Source organism: Tauraco erythrolophus, chromosome 1 (genome assembly GCF_009769465.1).
Source record: "Tauraco erythrolophus isolate bTauEry1 chromosome 1, bTauEry1.pri, whole genome shotgun sequence".
NCBI classification, from domain to species: Eukaryota; Metazoa; Chordata; class Aves; order Musophagiformes; family Musophagidae; genus Tauraco; species Tauraco erythrolophus.
In genome coordinates, this window is record NC_141465.1 from 4,173,945 (window position 1) to 4,192,831 (window position 18,887).

At 44.9% G+C, this 18,887-nt stretch overlaps 1 protein-coding gene across 3 annotated transcripts in view; it reads right to left on the minus strand.

Annotated features, from left to right (window-relative positions):
* The window catches only part of ARHGAP31 (Rho GTPase activating protein 31), a 58,233-nt gene that overhangs the window by 11,703 nt on the left and 27,643 nt on the right, over positions 1-18,887 (minus strand). For all 3 annotated transcript variants that reach the window (XM_086615952.1, XM_086615884.1, XM_086615837.1), the window contains exons 2-6: positions 8,825-8,927; positions 8,179-8,323; positions 3,350-3,432; positions 2,563-2,670; positions 679-824 (exon numbers count right to left, since the gene is read on the minus strand). In XM_086615952.1, coding sequence (XP_086472078.1) covers positions 679-824; positions 2,563-2,670; positions 3,350-3,432; positions 8,179-8,323; positions 8,825-8,927 — 585 coding nt within the window. The remainder of the gene's footprint in view (positions 1-678; positions 825-2,562; positions 2,671-3,349; positions 3,433-8,178; positions 8,324-8,824; positions 8,928-18,887) is intronic.

Below are 18,887 nucleotides of genomic sequence, written 5' to 3' on the forward strand. Positions count from 1 at the left end.
ATCACGAGTCTTCTCAGAGAGTAAAACAGAAAGATGTGTATTTCTAAAATTATGTGAGGTCACCGTAGATCCAAGCCCTCTCACTTCCTAGACTTAAAAGCATTTCGACAACAAATCCGTCACTAAACAACAAAATCAGCATCTCTGAAAACTGTTGATGTCCCAGGAGAAAAATAAATCTATTTTATAAAAAGTCCCCAGGTACAAGACATGAGTTTTAGAACACAAGTTTTAACCTGGGAGTGTGGCCTCTGACTTGGGTGGGTATGGTGGCCACAGGGCAGGTATCGTTGGTATGAGGAATTATAACTGGGGGAGCCTGAGAGAAGAATTGAGACTGCGGCTGATGGGCTTAGAGAGAAAGCTTAAACCAGAATTGAGAAGCAACCAAGTGGTTTTCCTTTTGTGGAAAGGGCTAAACCAGATGAGATCATGCAAAAAAAAAATGAGCTATAAGGCAATCTGGGAGCACACTGAAGGAGGCTAGTATTCAAAAAGAAAATGTTGGAGACAGGGATGAAGAGGACAAGAGTAATGAAGGACTGGCCTCAAGGTGTCTTTGGAGGAGCCTGTGAGGATGGTAAGGGTTGATATGCTTGAAACATTAGTTGAAGGGGGTACAGTCAGAGCTGGAGTACACGGCAAGTGACACAGGGAGTGGTTCGGGGAGGTTGTTACCAGTGTTCTCTGCAGAGCTGGCTTTTCTGTTGTTGTTGAAGATCTGATCCACGTGATTCAGGATGAACTCGATCACCAACTGCTGCACTCGCACCTCCAGGAAAGCTGCATCCCCATTGCAGCCAACTGCCTCAATCTCCTTTGACCTGCATGAGGAAAGACGTACACAAGTAGCCACCATTGCCACACACAGCCCCTGGGAAGGAAAGACCAGCTTGCTTTCTGCAAGGCTTGGAACAGGGATGTTTTCCCCACTCTTGCTGCACATTTTGCTCTCCCTCCCTCACAGGCCCTCATCCTGCCTCTGCCTTTTCACTCTTATTAAAATTATTTTCCCTGTTTCCTCTCCTACCTCTCTTTCTTTCCCGCCTGTATAATTTTCCCTACGTAGCTTTTATGTTTTCTTCAGCAGTAGATAAAACCGTGACTCTCGAACTCCATTTTTCTCCCTCTTTGCTCCTCTTCTAGCTCCTTCAAAGTTGAGCCTGAGAGACAACACAGGAGCCTTCAAACACTGCTTCCAGATCCCTACTCAATGCTTCAATCTGAAATCCCTTAGAACCCTGCTCAGGTCTTCCCCACGCCAATTCTTTCAGTGCTTTGCCGTGTGCCTCAGTAGCCGCCTTCTCTGCTCCCCTGCACTCCCACATTCTCACTCTTGCTCTCAGCAAAGAAACATTCCTTATCTTGACATGCCAAAGTGTTGCTGAAGAAATTATCTCTGGGCAATGGATCCTTTGTAAAGTTAATGACTGGTGTGTTAGATAATAGCTTGGGGCATTGCCAAGAGGATAACCCTGTAAGGAGACTGCAGTTGTGTTGCTTGCTCCTTTCTTTTCCTCCCTGGGACTTGTACTTAGGAAAGATTGCAAAAGGAAACAGAATTCAGGGTTTTTTTTTGACAAGGACAGATGCTAGAATGAAAATGTCTCAGAAGTAAAGGTCCACTCTGTGATATTCAATAGAGTCAACATTTGATTCGTTTTCAGGACCTGCTCTGCCTCTTTTGTGACTTAAAGGGTGAGATAACTCTTTAGAGAATGTTTTTCAGCCCTGAACCTCTCTAGCCAACGTCCCTCCTCCTGTCCTCTGCCAGTCCAGGCTTCTCCCACCAGCTCTGCCTTCACCCCTCTCCTGCCCAGCTGCAGTCCTGGACTCTTCCTGCGTAGTTCATTCCTCTCAATACTTGGGTATGGGATGAGCAGGGAAAGGAATTTCAAAAACATATAAAATATTTCAAAATTTTTTTTCCAGTTACTTTTTTTTTCTTGTTCTGCTTAGCTCTACAACGTATCAGCCAAACCTCTGCCTGCATTTTATCCACGCCTCTTCCCAGCAGAGTGCCAGCCATAGCAAACATGACAAACTAGCTGGTGGTCTTGAGGTCTGACACTAGCCACCATCTCAAGCCCACCAAACTCATCTCACATTTGCGCAAGCAGGTCTGGGCACAGGCCTGTGGTATTATTGCCCCGTTGCCCTCCCTTCCAAGTCTTGCTATCCCTCACCACCCCACTGCAGAAGCACTGGCACTGTCAGAAATGTCATTTCCGTTCCACAATGATGAGCTAACTCCTCGTTTTTAAATCAATGTGCTCAACTTGCAAATAACAGCTTTTTTGGGTTGTTGTTGTTTTTTTATATTATAAGAAACACACAAAACCACTAGATTCCTTGGATGCTGGCAGTGAAACCTCAGATTATTCAACCTGGAAGAATTTTTTCTCCTTTTAAAAGCTGTTTGCTCTGGTCTGCTGTTCCCTTTAGCTGTTCTGCTTTTCCCTGTCTTGCACTTCCCTCAGGGGATGGGTCTCCAGGCTCAGGCGCTGGCACTCCCCTTGGAGCTCAGCACAGTGCTCTGGACGAGAGGACGCTCTACTGTACCTGAGGAGATTGGGAGCCCACACCAAGGCCAGGTTTCTGGTGTGCATGTTGGTCATGTTGCTGAAGGAGGCCAGGTGAGTCAGGTGCTTGATCAGGTATTCCAGCGTTCTGCAGTGGTTTCACGTGAAGAAAGAAAAACGTGTCAAGTGACCGATGCTTGCCCACTGGGACAGCAAGGCTCAGACCCCACCCTGGCCTCAAGGTTGTCCCCTCCTCAAAGAAGGCAGTGTCTGCAATGGCTCAACAGGCCCCAGAGGACAGAGGATTTACAGCACCAGCATTTACGTGGGATGGCAGTGAGCACCCGAACAACTGTGCTCTGGGGTGGCCAAGGATGGGGCATGAATGAAATAGTCCTTAGCATGATGGGTGCGAAGAAGACGGTAGACATCTGGGATGCTGCAAAGGCTGAGGGCTTAGCTCTTGCTCAAGCACCTCCAGAAGATTATCTTCTCCTCATCACACCCTGGACATTGGTCAAGGGTGCCATCATCACACCCTGGACACTGGTCAAGAGTGCCATCATCACACCCTGGACACTGGTCAAGAGTGCCATACCTGGGGAAGGAGGATGATAGACTGTGACAGGGAGGGCTTGTTCTATCTCTAACAGCAGTTTGTTCAACGAGATTTAAAAGCCAGTTATATTGTTGTCAGATTTGGAAATGGTGAGTCAGCTTTTGGGAATTGACTTCTGGAAATTAACTCCAGCACTGTTTCAGGCAATATTGCCTGATGGTGAGGGTCACCACACTGTTCCTCAGCACCTTGGTGGACACATTCTCACCTGTAATGCGATGGTGGGAGCTCCTGGATGACATTTTGAATTCGTGACAACTGCTCGTCCTCGGGGAAGCGCGATACAGCTTCCTGCAGAGATAGAAGGAAACAGTCCACCCTGGCAATGGACTCAGGGGAAAAGGAAGTGGGATAAGGAGGATCACACGAGACAGTCCGTCTCAGAGGCAATGCTCTCTTGTTAGCTTGCAGAGCTATTGGTAGAAGAAGTTGCTTTGTGTCCCCAGTGCAGCAGAGATTTGCTGCGCTGTTGTTTCATGTCACAGTACCTCCTTCCCACACGTTGGGACACAGTGGTCAATGTTTGGGGAAGAGGGGCATTTAAGGACTGAGATCTTCAACTAGGAGTTATGTTTCTTGTCTTTTTTTTGTTGTTGTTCCTTTTACCTCTTTTAATTTGGGCGGTGGAATAGATATTTTAGAATAGAATTTCAATTTTTGTTTTAATTAGATAGAATTTTAGTTTGGGTGGAATAGAAAGAGAGGGAAAGAGAGAAGTGAAAATAATGGAAAAAATGAAAAATAATGACTCCCTCTCCCTGAAACTGTGTTAAAAATCAAGCAAGTCTTTGAAGCTCTCTGTTATGAAAACAACTTGTATATACATGTTCCATATTCTTCAAAATAAGCAATATTTTGGCTGTCATATGAAGATACCTATAGGGATTGTTTGTGTAAGTTTGCATCTTTTATGATAAGAGAAGCCTTAGTCCAGGCAGATTAATAAATTCCTATACTCAGGATTAGATTAGGTTAGGCAGAATCAAGGTTATACATCTTGGTCTTGAGCAAGTCTCTACAGAAGAAGAGCTTAGAGAGCCACGATAAGCTTTTGTCTGCATTCCTAGGACTTTACTGCATTGGTATTCGTCTCTTCAGCTATTCCCTTTCAATATTTGTGCTGGGGGACGACAAACCACCAGTGAGTTCAAACAATGCATGACTGTCTGGGAACCTCCTCCTGCCTACGCTACTGCCACTGGAGTTTGGAGCGAGTTCAAAGAAAGATGCTGGGACCCACGCTGCCAGCAGAAGCTTTGCCTACAGACAGACGTCAGCACTGCTAGGAAAGGAAAGGAAGGAAATAACCCGTCCCAAACCACCCGTCGCTTCAACATTATGAACCTGAAATTAGCAGCCACAACTAGAGAAGCATCTTCTTGCAGCAGTCACTACAACATCCACACCAACCACGCTGCCATCTCTGTTCCGGTCACTGTCTTTTTCCCAGCAGATCACTTCTCGTGTACAACCACCAGCAAACCAAACATTGCCAGTTTGAAGGTCAGAGATGAATATGAATCATGTTTTATTCCCTAACACTGGGAACTGAGATCTGTGCCCTCTAGTTTGAACTTCTCACTGGTGTGATGGCAAATTAAAACAAGTGAGCTCACTTACTGTTTTGGTGTATGTGAGATGCAGGTGCACTTGTTTTGCCCAAATTAAAGGTAGGTTAACTCCTAGTACTTTTTACCTAGAACTACAGCTCCTCCCCTTTTTTATTTAAAAAAAAAAAAAACTCTTATTATCATCAGCCCAGAACTCCTAAGTATGAGAATTCTTGTGATCTTCATACAAGGTTTCCAGTTGAATGACCTTGTCCAAAGATGGGGATGGAGACAAACATAAACTTTAACAAGTGCATCTAAAACATTAGATTTCAACTAGAATGTACATGGTATTTTCTCCCCCCGTGCTGATTTTCATTCCCATACTTAACTTCCAGGTCTCAAAGACCTAATGCTTAGACAGCAAGTGAATAGCAGCTTCTCTGAGGTCATGACCCATTCAAACCTCTGAACTATATTTCTGATACGTGTCAGAAATCTGAGGCCCCTTCCAAAACCCAGGATTACTGCAGTAGAGTACAGAATTCAAGGAAGAACCAATGTTCCATTTAACACATATCTGTTAATCGTGGTATGAATTTATGTCATTTAGGATTTTTTTTACTCTGCTGGTGATTCTGGGAGTGGGCAATTCATAAGGCCTAGTTGAAGAGTGGAATAGAGTCTGGAGAGAGAAAGTAGGCTTGGCCTCCTACAGCTGATTTGCTCTGAGGGAGTACTCAATCCCTCTATGCCTGGGCTAGAACAAACCAAGCAGAGTCAACTCACCTATCCTGTGAAATAAGCATCCACCACTAGAATGCAAGACAGCAAGCTGAAGAGCATGAGAGGGCATCGTTTTGCAAAAGTTGATAGCCAGTGAGGTCATACATGGGATGTTACCTCTGTCAACTTGACATAGTGATGACCAAAAGGCCAACCCCTCCCTAGTCATTAAGAATTTGACTTTCCTCAGCCACAAATGTCTGAATCACCCTGGTGACTCAAAGTAGAGCCTATCCCATCTCAGAGACAGCTCCGACTGAGTCAGGCTGGGATTAGCATGCATCCTTTACTCCTACCAGTGCTCTTCTGCCAAGGCACAGCTGCCACCGTTCCCTGTTCAGATGCCCCACGCATACACATGCTCCCAGCGTTTTTTCTGCTCCTTGGGGAATTGGTCTTTCTTCTTTCTTTCCTCCTGGTATCTGACTGTGCTTCCTGTCAGCTGAGTTACCCATTATAAATCCCTACTGACTAGACTTACATGAATAATGGATTTTGTGGCTGAGAGGACAAACTAAAAAGCCAGAGATTTAAAAAAAAAAAAAAAATCCTTTTATGTCAATCCAAAGTGATAATATTTTGGGGAGCTGGCACAAGATTTTAAAAAACCATTGTTCAAGGTTGACCAAAGCATCACACTCAACCATAAGTGAAAGAAATGATAATTTAAATTTGGGGCTGTTTAACCCTTCTCTGAAAGACATTTTATTTAAGATTCAGATGTGTTGATTTAATGTTGAAACATTTCCTTTAGAAAGTATTTGTAAAAGAAACATTTAGACAGTTACAGAAATGTTTTCCCTTTTGTTTCTGAATAAAACTATTTACCAAATATATCTACTGAAAATCTGCAAGTCATCATCCCAAAACTGCACTTTTCAGCAAACATTCTTTCCTAAAAAAAGTTTCCATCTAAATCTTCATGTTTCCTTTAGAGCGTTTTTCTTTCATAAATCAGTGGTGATAGCCAGAAAGACACCAGCCAAATAGCTTCAACAAGAATAAGACTCATCAGTTACTATGAATGGTTGAATAATACCCTGTATTTTCAAGATCCTATTCATCCTGACTGCCTCTAGTTTAGAGATCCTATCCTATAGCCTCAGGATCCCTCTATCCTGAGAATACATGTCAATTTTTCAAATCTGCTCAGAATTTTGGCTCAAGTTTTTACTATACATCACCTTGAAATACTTAATCTTACTTAAAATCTGGCATCAAAACAGCAAGGCACCTAACTAACACTGCCACATATCTTTCAGGCAGCACGAGCCAATTCCCACCTCATGTTCCCCAGCTCAGTTGTTGTCCCTAACAGCTATCTGACTTCTTATAGTACGTTGCTGCTCGACTGGTCCCATCTGGCTTTGCCCTACAGCAAGTCCCCTTGCACATTCCCACAGCAGGCAAGAGAGAGTCTTTGGAGAATGTCTTCTTCTTGCGTGGACCCCATGGATCTATCTCTGAGTGCCTCCTATGCCACAGCAGCGCCACTTGGAAGTGCTTGATTCAGGATAGAGGCAATGCAGACAGCAACACCTGAAGCTAAGGTGGCTTGCCACTTCCCATTTCATTCGGACATGATTTTGCAAAACTTCTTGTCTGTAACATCTGACATTTTTGGCGATGTCCGTCCCTTCCACCTCCCAGCAAATGGAAAAGAGTAGGGTGACAGAAATTCTTAACAAAGGACAGATGTTTCTAACACTGAGAAAACAGTCCATCCCAGTTGTTTTGAGAAGTTGGTGAATTCTTTTAGCTGAAAACTCACACCTCTGGCATGTAAGATTTCAGCCTGAATGACTGGATTTAAATTTGCTGGTGTCATAAACAACCGAAAGTGGATTTAGAGCAGTAAGAAGCAGGCAACCTTAACAACAAGCATAGCTTGCTGTGCCACCTTTTAATAAAATATTATCTGTCATGGAAATTAGCCAACCCTCTTAAAAATTCAGGCTTTGTGGTCTTATTTTTCTGCTACCCCGCAGTCTGCTCCTAGGCTCCAACTGTATCCATGTAAAATCTATGGTTGTTTTGCAGAATCAAGTAACTACTCTTTGAATTATTATCTCTTCAAACGAGGTCAGAGGTTTCCGCTTGGCCAGCTGTCGCTTTCCTCTGCCATCTGCATGTGTGACATGGTCATGATGGACCTCATACGCCATAGCTGGCATAACCTGTGTTATCATTTGCACTCTGATAAACTGTGTGAAAAATGCTACAGATGCAGAAAAGTTGGTGCTCTACACATCAGTTTGTGCAGGTGTCAGGGACTGTCGGAGGGATGTGGAGGAGGAAACTGCACCCTTGTGATTACAATCACAAGCCCCAGAGGTGACCCAGAAGACTCTCAGTGATGGACGGTAATGAGGAAAAGAAAGAGAATTAGTAATTCTGGGAGGAGGTGCACAGTGTGGAGAAAGAATAACAGCAGGGAAGCAACACGGTGAAAAAATGAGCAAGATGAAGGGGAGGAAACAGCAGAGAAACTGAGAGTAATAAACACGAAATGAAAGACAGAAACATGGACAGGGAAAGAGAGCCAGAGCAAGATGAGAAAGGAAGAGCACTGAGAAATGTTTATACAGATATAGATGCAGCAGAAGCCAGGACGTTGGAGTGAATCCCAAACAGCCATCATGGAGGAACCTGCAGCACATCCACACTGCGAGAGAGGAATGAGAACGACAAAAGGTCTCACCGTGAACTTCTTGTAGAGCTCATAAGTGAGGAGAGGGTTGGGCAGTTCCCTGAAGTACAGCTTGCAGAGTGACCCCACGCAATGGATGTCCTGGAGGTAAACTTCCCTTGTCAGATCTGGGCATTGGTCAGAAACAAACTCTTGTCTGAAACAATATGGAAACATAACAATGTAGGTGAACGAGAGCTGTAGCATCCCAGGACTCCATCCTAAGTATTCTTTTACAGCTAGAATTAAAAACAAACTGGAAAGCAGAGACATCTCTGCAGCCTGGCCCAGATTGTCTCCCAGGATCAGGCCTGGAGGTTTAAACTACCCTCTGGTTTCCCTAACATAGTCCCATAAGCGGACCCCAAACTGATATAAAGAGATTTCTTTGTCTTGGAGTGAGGGAGAGCAACTCAGCGTTTGTGCTGAGACCCTCCAGGCCTTTCCCATTAACAGATGCAGAGGGACATAATTTTTTTCTTTGTCATGGACTAATCCCTGAAATGTTGCATTTCCCTGTTACCAGCTTCAGAGACAGTTCACTTTCTGCGTTAGCGTAGAGCTCTGTCGGCTCCAGTCTACGCCTGAGGGACTAAGGGCGAAAAGGTACGGAGCAATGTGACCGAATCCCTCTGGCACTCAGACAGATGACCCTTACCTCAGCTTTTGTATGTTGGATGTCACTCCTGAGAGGCGGTAGATCCCATCCACAATGCCATGAGTCTCAATGAACTCCGCACAGCTCTTCAGCACGTAGGGGACTAGGAGAGGAAAGCAAGGCAAGATGCCCAATGAATACACACTGAGAACTTCCACAAAACACCCCAGAGGAGACAGTTTCGTGAAACAATAGCAGAAGCTCTCTGCAGATGAAGGGAAGGGTACAGCAAAGGGAGAAATACAAGTTAAACCAAAAATAAACCCCACAAAGTGGCCATAGCCAATTTGCAAAGTGAAGATATGCTATGGTTGTGCCATGCCGTGCTCATTGACAGATGACAATGACTGACCCAGAAGCCACAGAAACATCGTGGGAAGAAAGGTAAGGTTATTCTCTCTCTCTTCCCCCTTTTCTTTTTTCTTTCCAGAAAAAGAAGCAATTTCTTTCTAATTGAAAGCATGAAGTAAAGCATGAGGTCCTGGGAACCTCCCCCCTCCCCAAGATAGAGCTCCAGCCTCGCTGAATTGTGCCAAAAAATCATAGAAGCATTCACACTTCCATATAAGCCTACATACCCACAGTTTAAAGCTCATAAACTCCAACAGAGAGGGTATAAAGTTCAAATATTGACTAGATCTGCACACTGACAAAATCTGACATTGGCTTCAGAAGAACTCCATCAGCATAACCAGCCAAAGACTTAACCAACCTTAAAGCTGGGAGAGGAGCCCGAGGCACAACATTTACATCCAGACTTGGACCCAAAGCGTGTGTTTATTTTTCCTCATTATATGGGAATAGGAAACCCTCATCTTCTTGGTCGGACCAAGCCTCCCTGTCCCCAGTACTATAACAACCCCAGCTATAACAATAACAGTAAGAGAGCCCTTCCTTATTAGGTGCTAGAAACTCCTGTGTATTTAGTGCAATGCTTCACACAGCCATAAGCACAAAAGTCAGTAAATGCAGAAGTTAAAGTCCCCTGCTGTAATGCTGACTCTGCTGCACTGCTCATTCAGAAAGCTTCAGGAAGAAAACAGACTAACCCATACATCTGACTGGAAAGCAGAGATAATGCCCCTGGCTGGACCTTCCCTCCTGCTGGACCTGCTCTGTGTTCTGCTCGAAGCTCAGGACCATAATGATGTATTAACATGTCCTTCATCAGGCAGCACCCAAAGACAGAATGAACAAAAAACAGCTGGTACATTATTGTGTTTCTCATGAGTACCACTGAGAACAGAGCCAGTTCATGGGTGGACTCATCCCTACCAAGCAGCCCAGGACACAAGCTCTGGTGACGAGGGCTCCCAAGCTGGTGCCTACCTCAGTGACACACTATTACCGATCACAGTTGGTCAGGGAAGTGCTATCCGACTCTTACTGAGGGAGGTAAAGAGGTCCTTCCTTCTTGTGTGTCCCTTCTCTTGTCTTCTGACCAACCCAAACGCAGGAATACACCAAGTGCCAGTGGTTACTTGGAAGCCTGAATGATCCTAATAGACTAATTCTCCTCAGTTAAAGGAGCCTCTCCAAAACAAGAGGGAAAATTTGACTTCACAGTTTTTTGAGCAGGGACTCATAAAGCAGATATGTTAGTCATGCTGTGCCACATTCAAAGCCCTTGGGCTGATTTTTAAGACCCTCAAGTTGTTGGATTAAGACTAACAGCAGAGGTTCTGGAAGGGGCCCTAGCCTACTAAAACAACAATGTTCATGGGAAATCATGAAATTGTCGAGAGAACAAGCGAAATCTAGAGTCAAAGCTTCATCCACAGCATTCACAGAGCTGTAGGTTTCTCTGCTCAAGGACTTTTGAGGAGAAGGCACATCAGTGCCTTCCAGAAGGAACATGGAAAGCGTTTCTTTCAGTGCCTACAGCAGCTATTTCCTAAGAGACTAGATGATGTGGAAGGGGACAGAGCAAAAGAAAAGTATGAAATTTCCTTAAAATCCTGCCAAGAATAGCCCAAGTGACCCATCAAGAAAGAAGATCTTCCTATCTCTGAGTAAGTAAGACCTGATTATCTGTAACTGCAGTAGGGAACTCAGATCATATGATGATGAACATGCTAGATATATTTTAAAAAAAAAAAAAAGGAAAGGCAAATTACTTTAAGCCTCTTCTTCATTTCTGGCTGGTCAGGCTGTACTGTCTTTGTGGCAGGAGCTATGTGTACACAGCATATCAAGATTTCCTTCTTGGTAGGGGTGTCTGGGAATAAATCTAACCTAAACTGCAGAAATGAAAGCTAGGGAGGTTCATGTTCACTTCAGATCTATTTGAGTGGGAGAATGGGTGAACCACTCCATGCTACCTGGAAAAAGAAGAACTAATTGAACAGAAAACCTATTTGATCAGGACAGCCATGTGACAAGGTTTGTTTAAAAATTAGTCTTTCATACAGACAAACCTCATACGATGGGGCCCAGCTGCAACAAAAATGGGGTTCATGCCATAACACCCTTTATTAGAATACTTTTTAAAACCTCAGTGTTAAGAATAAGCACACCAACTAAAAATACATATACTGATGTTTATTGTGACTAATTTGACCTCTTGAAAGTAAGACCTATTAAATCACACTATTTTTTTGCTGAGTTTTAAGTTTTCTTGGGATAAATTAGGTCAAGAGGCCTCAGGCAGGTAAGCAAACCTCTTATACACAAACCAGAGAAGGCTGGATCCATCTGTTGAGGACTGGTAAGCAAAGAAAGGGGCCTGAGGGGAAGAATCTGTAGCAAACATATAAAATTCAACCTATTTTTAAAAGTGAGTGAGGACTCCATAGTAGAAACAACCTAGAAACTCACATATCTCTGCCAGTGCCCTTCACTCCTCACGCACATGATTTCCTCCTATACCAGGTCTTTGGCTATTATGAAGAGAAACAGATAGTTATGCCAAAATGTGTGGTGGTTTTGTGATGTCAATAAATAAATAAATAAATAAATAAATCCCACATAGGACACATTTCACTTGCAACCAAAAATGACAGACTTTGACCTGGAGGTGAAGGGACTGCTTCGTGCCAAGAAATCCCCTAAACGCAGCGCTTGTATGAAACCAGAGCACAACAAATGTTTTCTTTGAGCAGAACCCGCAGCTCTGAAATTCCTGAGCGGCTCTGATCTCCTACAAAGCTGAGTCTTTCGGGCACTTGGGGGAGGTGAGGTTAGAGCGGCAGCGAGCAGCTCCTTTCCTCTTCCAGTCATTTCCAAGGTGGTTTGATTACTTCAGATGTGGCTCCTGATGAACAAAAACCAAGGCAGGGATCCATTCTGGATGTGGGGAGGTACGGGCTCCAGCATGTGCTTCACAACGGATCTCCATCGGCATTACAGGGCACACATAAATCACAAAGCCGGGTCTCTCCCGAAGGAAGACTGGACATGGACGGGGATTTATAGCAGGGGCTGCGTGTGTGTGCGCAGGCACAGAGAGGGGTGGGGGTGTCCAGTCTCCACGCTTCTAGAATTAAAACTGCTAGAGGCTTAGAAGATGGAAGAGGCAGCTGGTGTCACACAGACCCCGCTTGTTCTGCCAGACAGCCAAACTGTCCTCATTTAGAACTACAATAGAAACCAGATGGAGGAGGAGAGGAGAGCGTGGAGCAAGGCATCAGTCAGAAGGGAAATTGAGTTATAAACATACTGCACACAAAAGACAATACTTCTTTTCCTCTAGACAAAAATAAACCTGAAGGGCAGTCGCAGTAACTCATTCCACTCTCACTGGATATCACCTTCGAGCTCAGTGTATGCAGACATTCACCTTCACCAGAATCTTTTCCATGGCCACAGCTCGTGCCACCTCATTTACACGTGTGTGCTGCTCCTACTAGGTCAGATATCATGCCTCCCTCCCCTTCCGATCCCTCCAGCTTCCAGTGCCAGCGATGGGCACTGAGCGTCTCGCCTCCCAGCACTGCTGGGGTGAGGAGGGGCTCCCTTGTCTCCTGTCTCTTCCCAGACATGGTGTTACCACCCACCAAAGCTCCCCACCAGCGATCTGCCTGACAAAGGCTTCCTCTGGCACAAGGCTGAGCATTTTGGATCAAAGTTGAGAAGACCTTTAAGCACGTATCTAACTAAATCTCTAAGCAGCCCAAGTAGGAGGGGACACCAGGAAAAGAGGGAGTCACCTCATCTAACCACCGGTGGAAGGATGGTCTCCTGGCCTCCCACCAAAGCCAGAAAAAAGCAAGAAAGACCCTGGTCCAGCATGAGATAGAAGCAATGCCCTGTGGCCTTCAGTGCCGCCTTCTAGGAGAAACTCTTAGTCTCCATGGGCTACAGAAAGACCCTAGGAAAGAGGCTGCTAAGCCAGCCATCCTAAGCAGCCAGTGGGAATACTGCCCAGTAAGACCATGCTTAAAGTTGGATAAGCTGGACTGGATCGTGTGTTCAGGGTACACTGTACTGAACCGGACCGAATAGCAGCAGGCTTCATTTTTGTCTTTATCCTTCTGTTGTTCCCTCAGAGGCTCCTTGTAAGGACAAAAATTAGTGACAGAGCTACTCAGGTCCTCCTCAGTGGTTGGTTTATGCCACACGGAGGAGGTTTCACGTCCTCTCTAATTTTATTTTAATTTTAGTTCAAGTCACAGGAGGATAAATGCAGACCTTCCATTTCACCTGAAACACCAACTGTTTGATGTCTGACTTGCAGGAAATAGTTCAGGGTTTCTTTTCTAATTTCTCACAAAAATGAATCCTGCACCATAAAAAAAAAGTTGTGGGCATTTTTATTTCACCTGTTTTGGTTTTTTTTACGTATTAGTATTTTTTTATATTGTCTTCCACTGCCCTCAATAGCACTGCATGCTTCCTATCATGCTATGTCAATAGCATGACAATAAAGGTCAAAATAGTCTCTTGTTTCAATTTAAATGACTAAATTAGGAAGTATTTCCTCCTAAAAAATGAGTATTTCAGTCTGTACTATGCAAGAGTTGTTATTCTGTACAAACAAAAATAACAAAACAGTACACATTTTAGAACATACTTATATATTAACTTGGCCTCCTAATCACAGGAAAGGAACAACATTATATAAATGGCAACATACTTGAGTCAGTATCTCTGATGTGACATTCTTCTGCATTTCCTGGTGCTTTCTAGTTTAGATCACGAGCTTTAATGCTGATTCACCAGATTTTTTTTTTTTTTTGCTGATCTTGTCTGATTTTTACTAGGCATAAGGTTGGCTGAGAAACAGATTCCAGAGAAGATCAAACTGTGCTCTCCTCCCTGCAGCTCGCCTGAGCCCTGGTCCAGCAGAGCACTCACAATTCCAGTTTGCCTCCCAACACATAGCCCTAACCTGTGGCAGCTAAGGATAAGTGTGGGCAGCAGGTTGAGGGAGGTGATTCTGCCCCTCTGCTCTCGTGAGACCCCCCCTGCAGTGCTGTGTTCAGCTCTGGAGTCCCCAGCACAAGAAGGACACGGACCTATTGGAGCGGGTCCAGAGGAGGCTACGAAGATGATCCGAGGGCTGGAGCACCTCTGCTATGGAGACAGGCTAAAAGACTTGGGGCTGTTCAGCCTGGAGAAGAGAAGGCTCCAGGGTGATCTTATTGCAGCCTTCCAGTACCTAAAGGGGGCCTACAGGAAAGCTGGAGAGGGGCTTTTTACAAGGGCGTGTAGTGATAAGACAAGGGACAATGGCTTTAAACTGAAAGAGTGGAGATTTAGATTAGATCTAAGGAAGAAATTTTTCACTCTGAGGGTGGTGAGGCACTGGCACAGGTTGCCCAGAGAAGTTGTGGCTGCCCCATCCCTGGAAGTGTTCAAGGCCAGGCTGGATGAGGCTTTGGGCAACCTGGTGTAGTGGAAGGTGTCCCTGCCCATGGCAGGGAGGTTGGAACTGGATGATCTTTGAGGTCCCTTCCAACCCAAACCATTCTATGGTTCTATGAATCCTGCCTTGCCCCCAGGTATAATCTCATTTGCCTTCCACTTTCTCCTTTTCAGCAGTAGTCAGGGGTGGAAGGGACCACAGCATCTGAAGTCACTGCAGAGGATCTCTCCTGCTCAGAGCTGGGAATGGGGAGAATTCACCCTGCCTGGACATAACTGCTACAAGGACAAAGAGAGGGCTTCAGTCTCCAGGATGTCTATGCGTACTTTTCACCAGCACTAAATTCATTTTACAGAAGAAGAAAAAAATAAACCGTCTCACCATCAAATTCCAGCATTTAGTTTGGCTGTTAGTGCTGAACTACTACACACACACCTGTGTTTGAATAGTGTGAGACAGCTAAATGCCACCAAACAGGCTTAAAAACAAACCAACTCGTTATGGTCCTCCTCACCTCTTCCCTCTTAGCTGCCATAAACACAGTTAAAAAAAGACGAATAGCTGACGCTGGGGTGATCCTGTCTCCATGGACAGCACAACTGAATCACCACATCAGTCACACACTTGATTTGATTTTATTTTCCCCCCTCTATTTCTGTGAGAAATGTCTCTGCAATGCCACGAAGGTGAGCACAACAGTGCCATTCCCTGCAATGAAAGCACCGCCCTGGACGCCGTTGTGATCCCAGCGGGCAAAGATGTTGGAAAAGCGGATCTCAAATCTGTCGGATACTGCGAGCCATCACCCTCCACGGCCTGGGAGGGAAGTGAAAATGCTGAGCGCTGTTCAGGATGTGGCACGCTGGTTTCAAGCAAACGCATTTCAATGGTCTGCAGGCTCAGAGGGAGTTTGAATCATAGAATCATAGAATGGTTTGGGTTGGAAGGGACCTCAAAGATCATCCAGTTCCAACCCCCCTGCCATGGGCAGGGACACCTTCCACTACACCAGCTTGCCCAAAGCCTCATCCAGCCTGGCCTTGAACACTTTCAAGGATGGGGCAGCCATAACTTCTCTGAGCAACATGTTCCAGTGCCTCACCACCCTCAGAGTGAAGATTTTCTTCCTTATGTCTAATCTAAATCTCCCCTCTTTCAGTTTAAATCCATTGTCCCTTGTCCTATCACTACACACCCCTGTAAAAAGCCCCTCTCCAGCTTTCCTGTAGGCCCCTTTAGGTACTGGAAGGCTGCAATAAGATCACCCCGGAGCCTTCTCTTCTCCAGACTGAACAGCCCGAAGTCTCTCAGCCTGTCTCCATAGCAGAAGCGAACGGTTCATTCTTCATAGCAGAATGAACTCAATGGCACCACTATCAAGGTTTGTTTTTTTTTTCCCTTTGATATTATACCCAGCTGACGTCTCACATATCTAAATAAGACATGTAGAAACACCTGATTTTCCAGAGCAGATCTGACAGTCGTGATGTTCCAGGCAGAAACGAAAGAGCCCACAGGAGACCTGGCCAGCCCGTCGACAACACGTATCAAAGAAAGCCTAAAAGAACGCACGGCACAAGCAGACGTCAGATGCTGACTCTCAACCCCGGCGGTCACCATGCCCTTCTGAAACGTGACAAGTACCTTGACATAGCTGGCAAATTCTGTCATGTAGGCACTTTTGAAAAGAGGTTGTACTAAATACTGGAATAGTTTTGTTAGGAAAACATCCTGCTGTGGGTTTCCTGCAAAAAAAAAGACCAGATAACCGAACAGGATATCTCCATTCCTAACTTTTATGACTCTGTGGTACAGCCACCTTGGAAAACAGCAGCTCAGGTTCTGTGGGGCAGGTCAATGAGTTGTGCACGTTCTCAGCTGGCTGTTTCAATCCTACCAACTCTGATACACAGCAGATTAGAGTGGACATTGTACAGTGGTTTGTTCACCACAGCACAAGCAATTGGGGTAATCAAATCTGGAGGTAGGAGTAACCGGACAATTTAAACTGTCTCAGAAAAGGGAGTTGGGTATAAGAATAGGAAAGATCAGCACAGTTTTGAAGCTGCATATAGTGAATTGATCTCTGTCTTGGTAAATGCCTAGACACTATGAGGATAAGCGGACTGTGAGACAGGAATTCTGCCATAAACCTCGTTTCTGATGACACACACTAAAACCAGTACCGAATCCGAAGGCTGTGCCAGCGCTGAAGGAGCGCAGGAGTGAGTGGGCAGTGCCGATGCCACAGCTGAAGGGAGCACTGGGATGTACAGCTGGCGCTGTAGGCTCCATTTGAAGTCTTTTGTGTGCCCACTGTCTTTCATTCAGAGCAATAAATAAGCTTAGAGACTGCAGGTGTCACACTGTACCGTGTTTTCCTTCCTTTCTCCCCTCTCTTCTTAAGCATGGATGCAAATGTAAGTCATGCTAACCTGCTTCACTGCTGGCAACGAAGCAAGGAAAATATATGGGCTTCATAAGTTTTTTCCTCCTCTCAATTGTTTTTGACCTATGTTTTCATTTACAAGGGCTTCAGAAGCAAGTTAGAAAACAAAGGGTGCACAGTCTCCATCTGATCTCCTCAAGCTGATGCAGGCCTGCTTGGTTTCTTACAGTCCCAAATTACTCTAGAGGTGACTTGTGAGCTATTACACCCATTTCTTGACTAAAAAGAGTGTAGAAACCAACACCTCCCTTTACACATGGGAACTCTCACATGGGATTCTTAGGATCCCAGAATCTGGAGAAAGGCAATTCAAGGGGATCCACGCATTCTCCCTACCTGGCTGCCAGTGTTAGTTTGTTCCTTATTCAGACTGTTGTGCTAGGCAACAGGGATTTCTCTTTATGGGTGTTTCTCTTTATAAAGAAGCCAAAGGAGCTGTTAGAAAGAAATTTGGGGTGCTTAGATCTTGATGTGCATCTGAAAAATGCCAGCTACTAGTTAGGGTTTTGAAGCCCTGTGTACTGTGCCCTTCACAAACACCACCTCCATACACTGAAATCTACAGCAAACTCTACAGGATATAGAACTTTCTGTAGTTTCTGTGCTGTCTGTCATGCTCTCTCGCTGTTGGACAAATCCTTAGTCCACTTTCGTAGTGGTTGCATGCTGGTGACAAAGGAACTAATTCCCAAATAAATACTCTTAGGAGGCTGCAGGAAAAACGATGCTGCTGTTACCCTGCTGGTGAAGAGAAAGGGTGAAGCGAGGACCCGGCCAATTGTCTCCTGAACTCTGGAGCTGCAGCAAAGTCAGCTGCTCTGCAGTTCTCTGCCATTCTTTCCCAAGAAACTTCTGTTGTCCCTTTGAAGGTGCAAGGACAGGCTGGAGGTCCGTCAGCACTCTGTTCTCCTTCCAGGCTTGCTGCACAGCATGTCTTTTACAAGTGTATACAACAAGCCATTCCCAAGCTTTAAAGTGAACATCCAACTGTGCCAGCTAATGCAGAATGGAAATGCCAATGAGCTCAGGTGTGGGAAAGGGAGAGCAGGGGCAAATCACCCCAGTGAGAGCCCAAGTTAATGTTTGGTTGCAAGCTATGAAGTAACTGAGAAGCTGTTCCTGGACCAAGCTCTTGTTTGCACATATTTATTTCTTTTCTCTTTTTATTTTGCCCCCTGTCACACTGATGGACTGATGCAGACTGACACTAGATTATGCAGCAATGTTCTTTCACTCAGGCCTCTCACTGATCTTGCCTCCAGGGCTCTCCTAGTGAAGAGTGGATACAGCAATTTCCAGAGGTTACTCCAAATGGGCTGTTTTACGGATAGCCAACAACTTAGGGCAGAGAGCAGGGAAAATTGCTGAGGATCATTATATATCACAGACAGGCAGATGAGGAGCCTAAATACAAATCCATAAAGGCTGCAGATGAGAATTGAAAGGCAAATGAAAACAGGCGTTTGAGAAAAAGTAAATAAGGTTTTATGATGTCAATCTGATTGAGAACAAACATGCGAAGGCACTAGCAATAATCAGTCATTACAGTCTGAAGCCAAGCAGCACAAAATCCATTCCATCTTTGCTCAGTTGCTGAGCATATATTTAGACTGAGTATTTTCACTGCAAGACTGTCTGGGCCTGACCCAAAGAACCGCACTCATATAAAAAATGTCACGGAATTCAGCAGCATTTTCTACAAGAAAAAAAAATAAATCTGTTTGTTCTGCTCTCTCTTGCCTCTTACCCTGGCATGCAAATACTAGCAAATGAGGTGCAGGAACGACAGAAGCACTTTCACCAGCTTT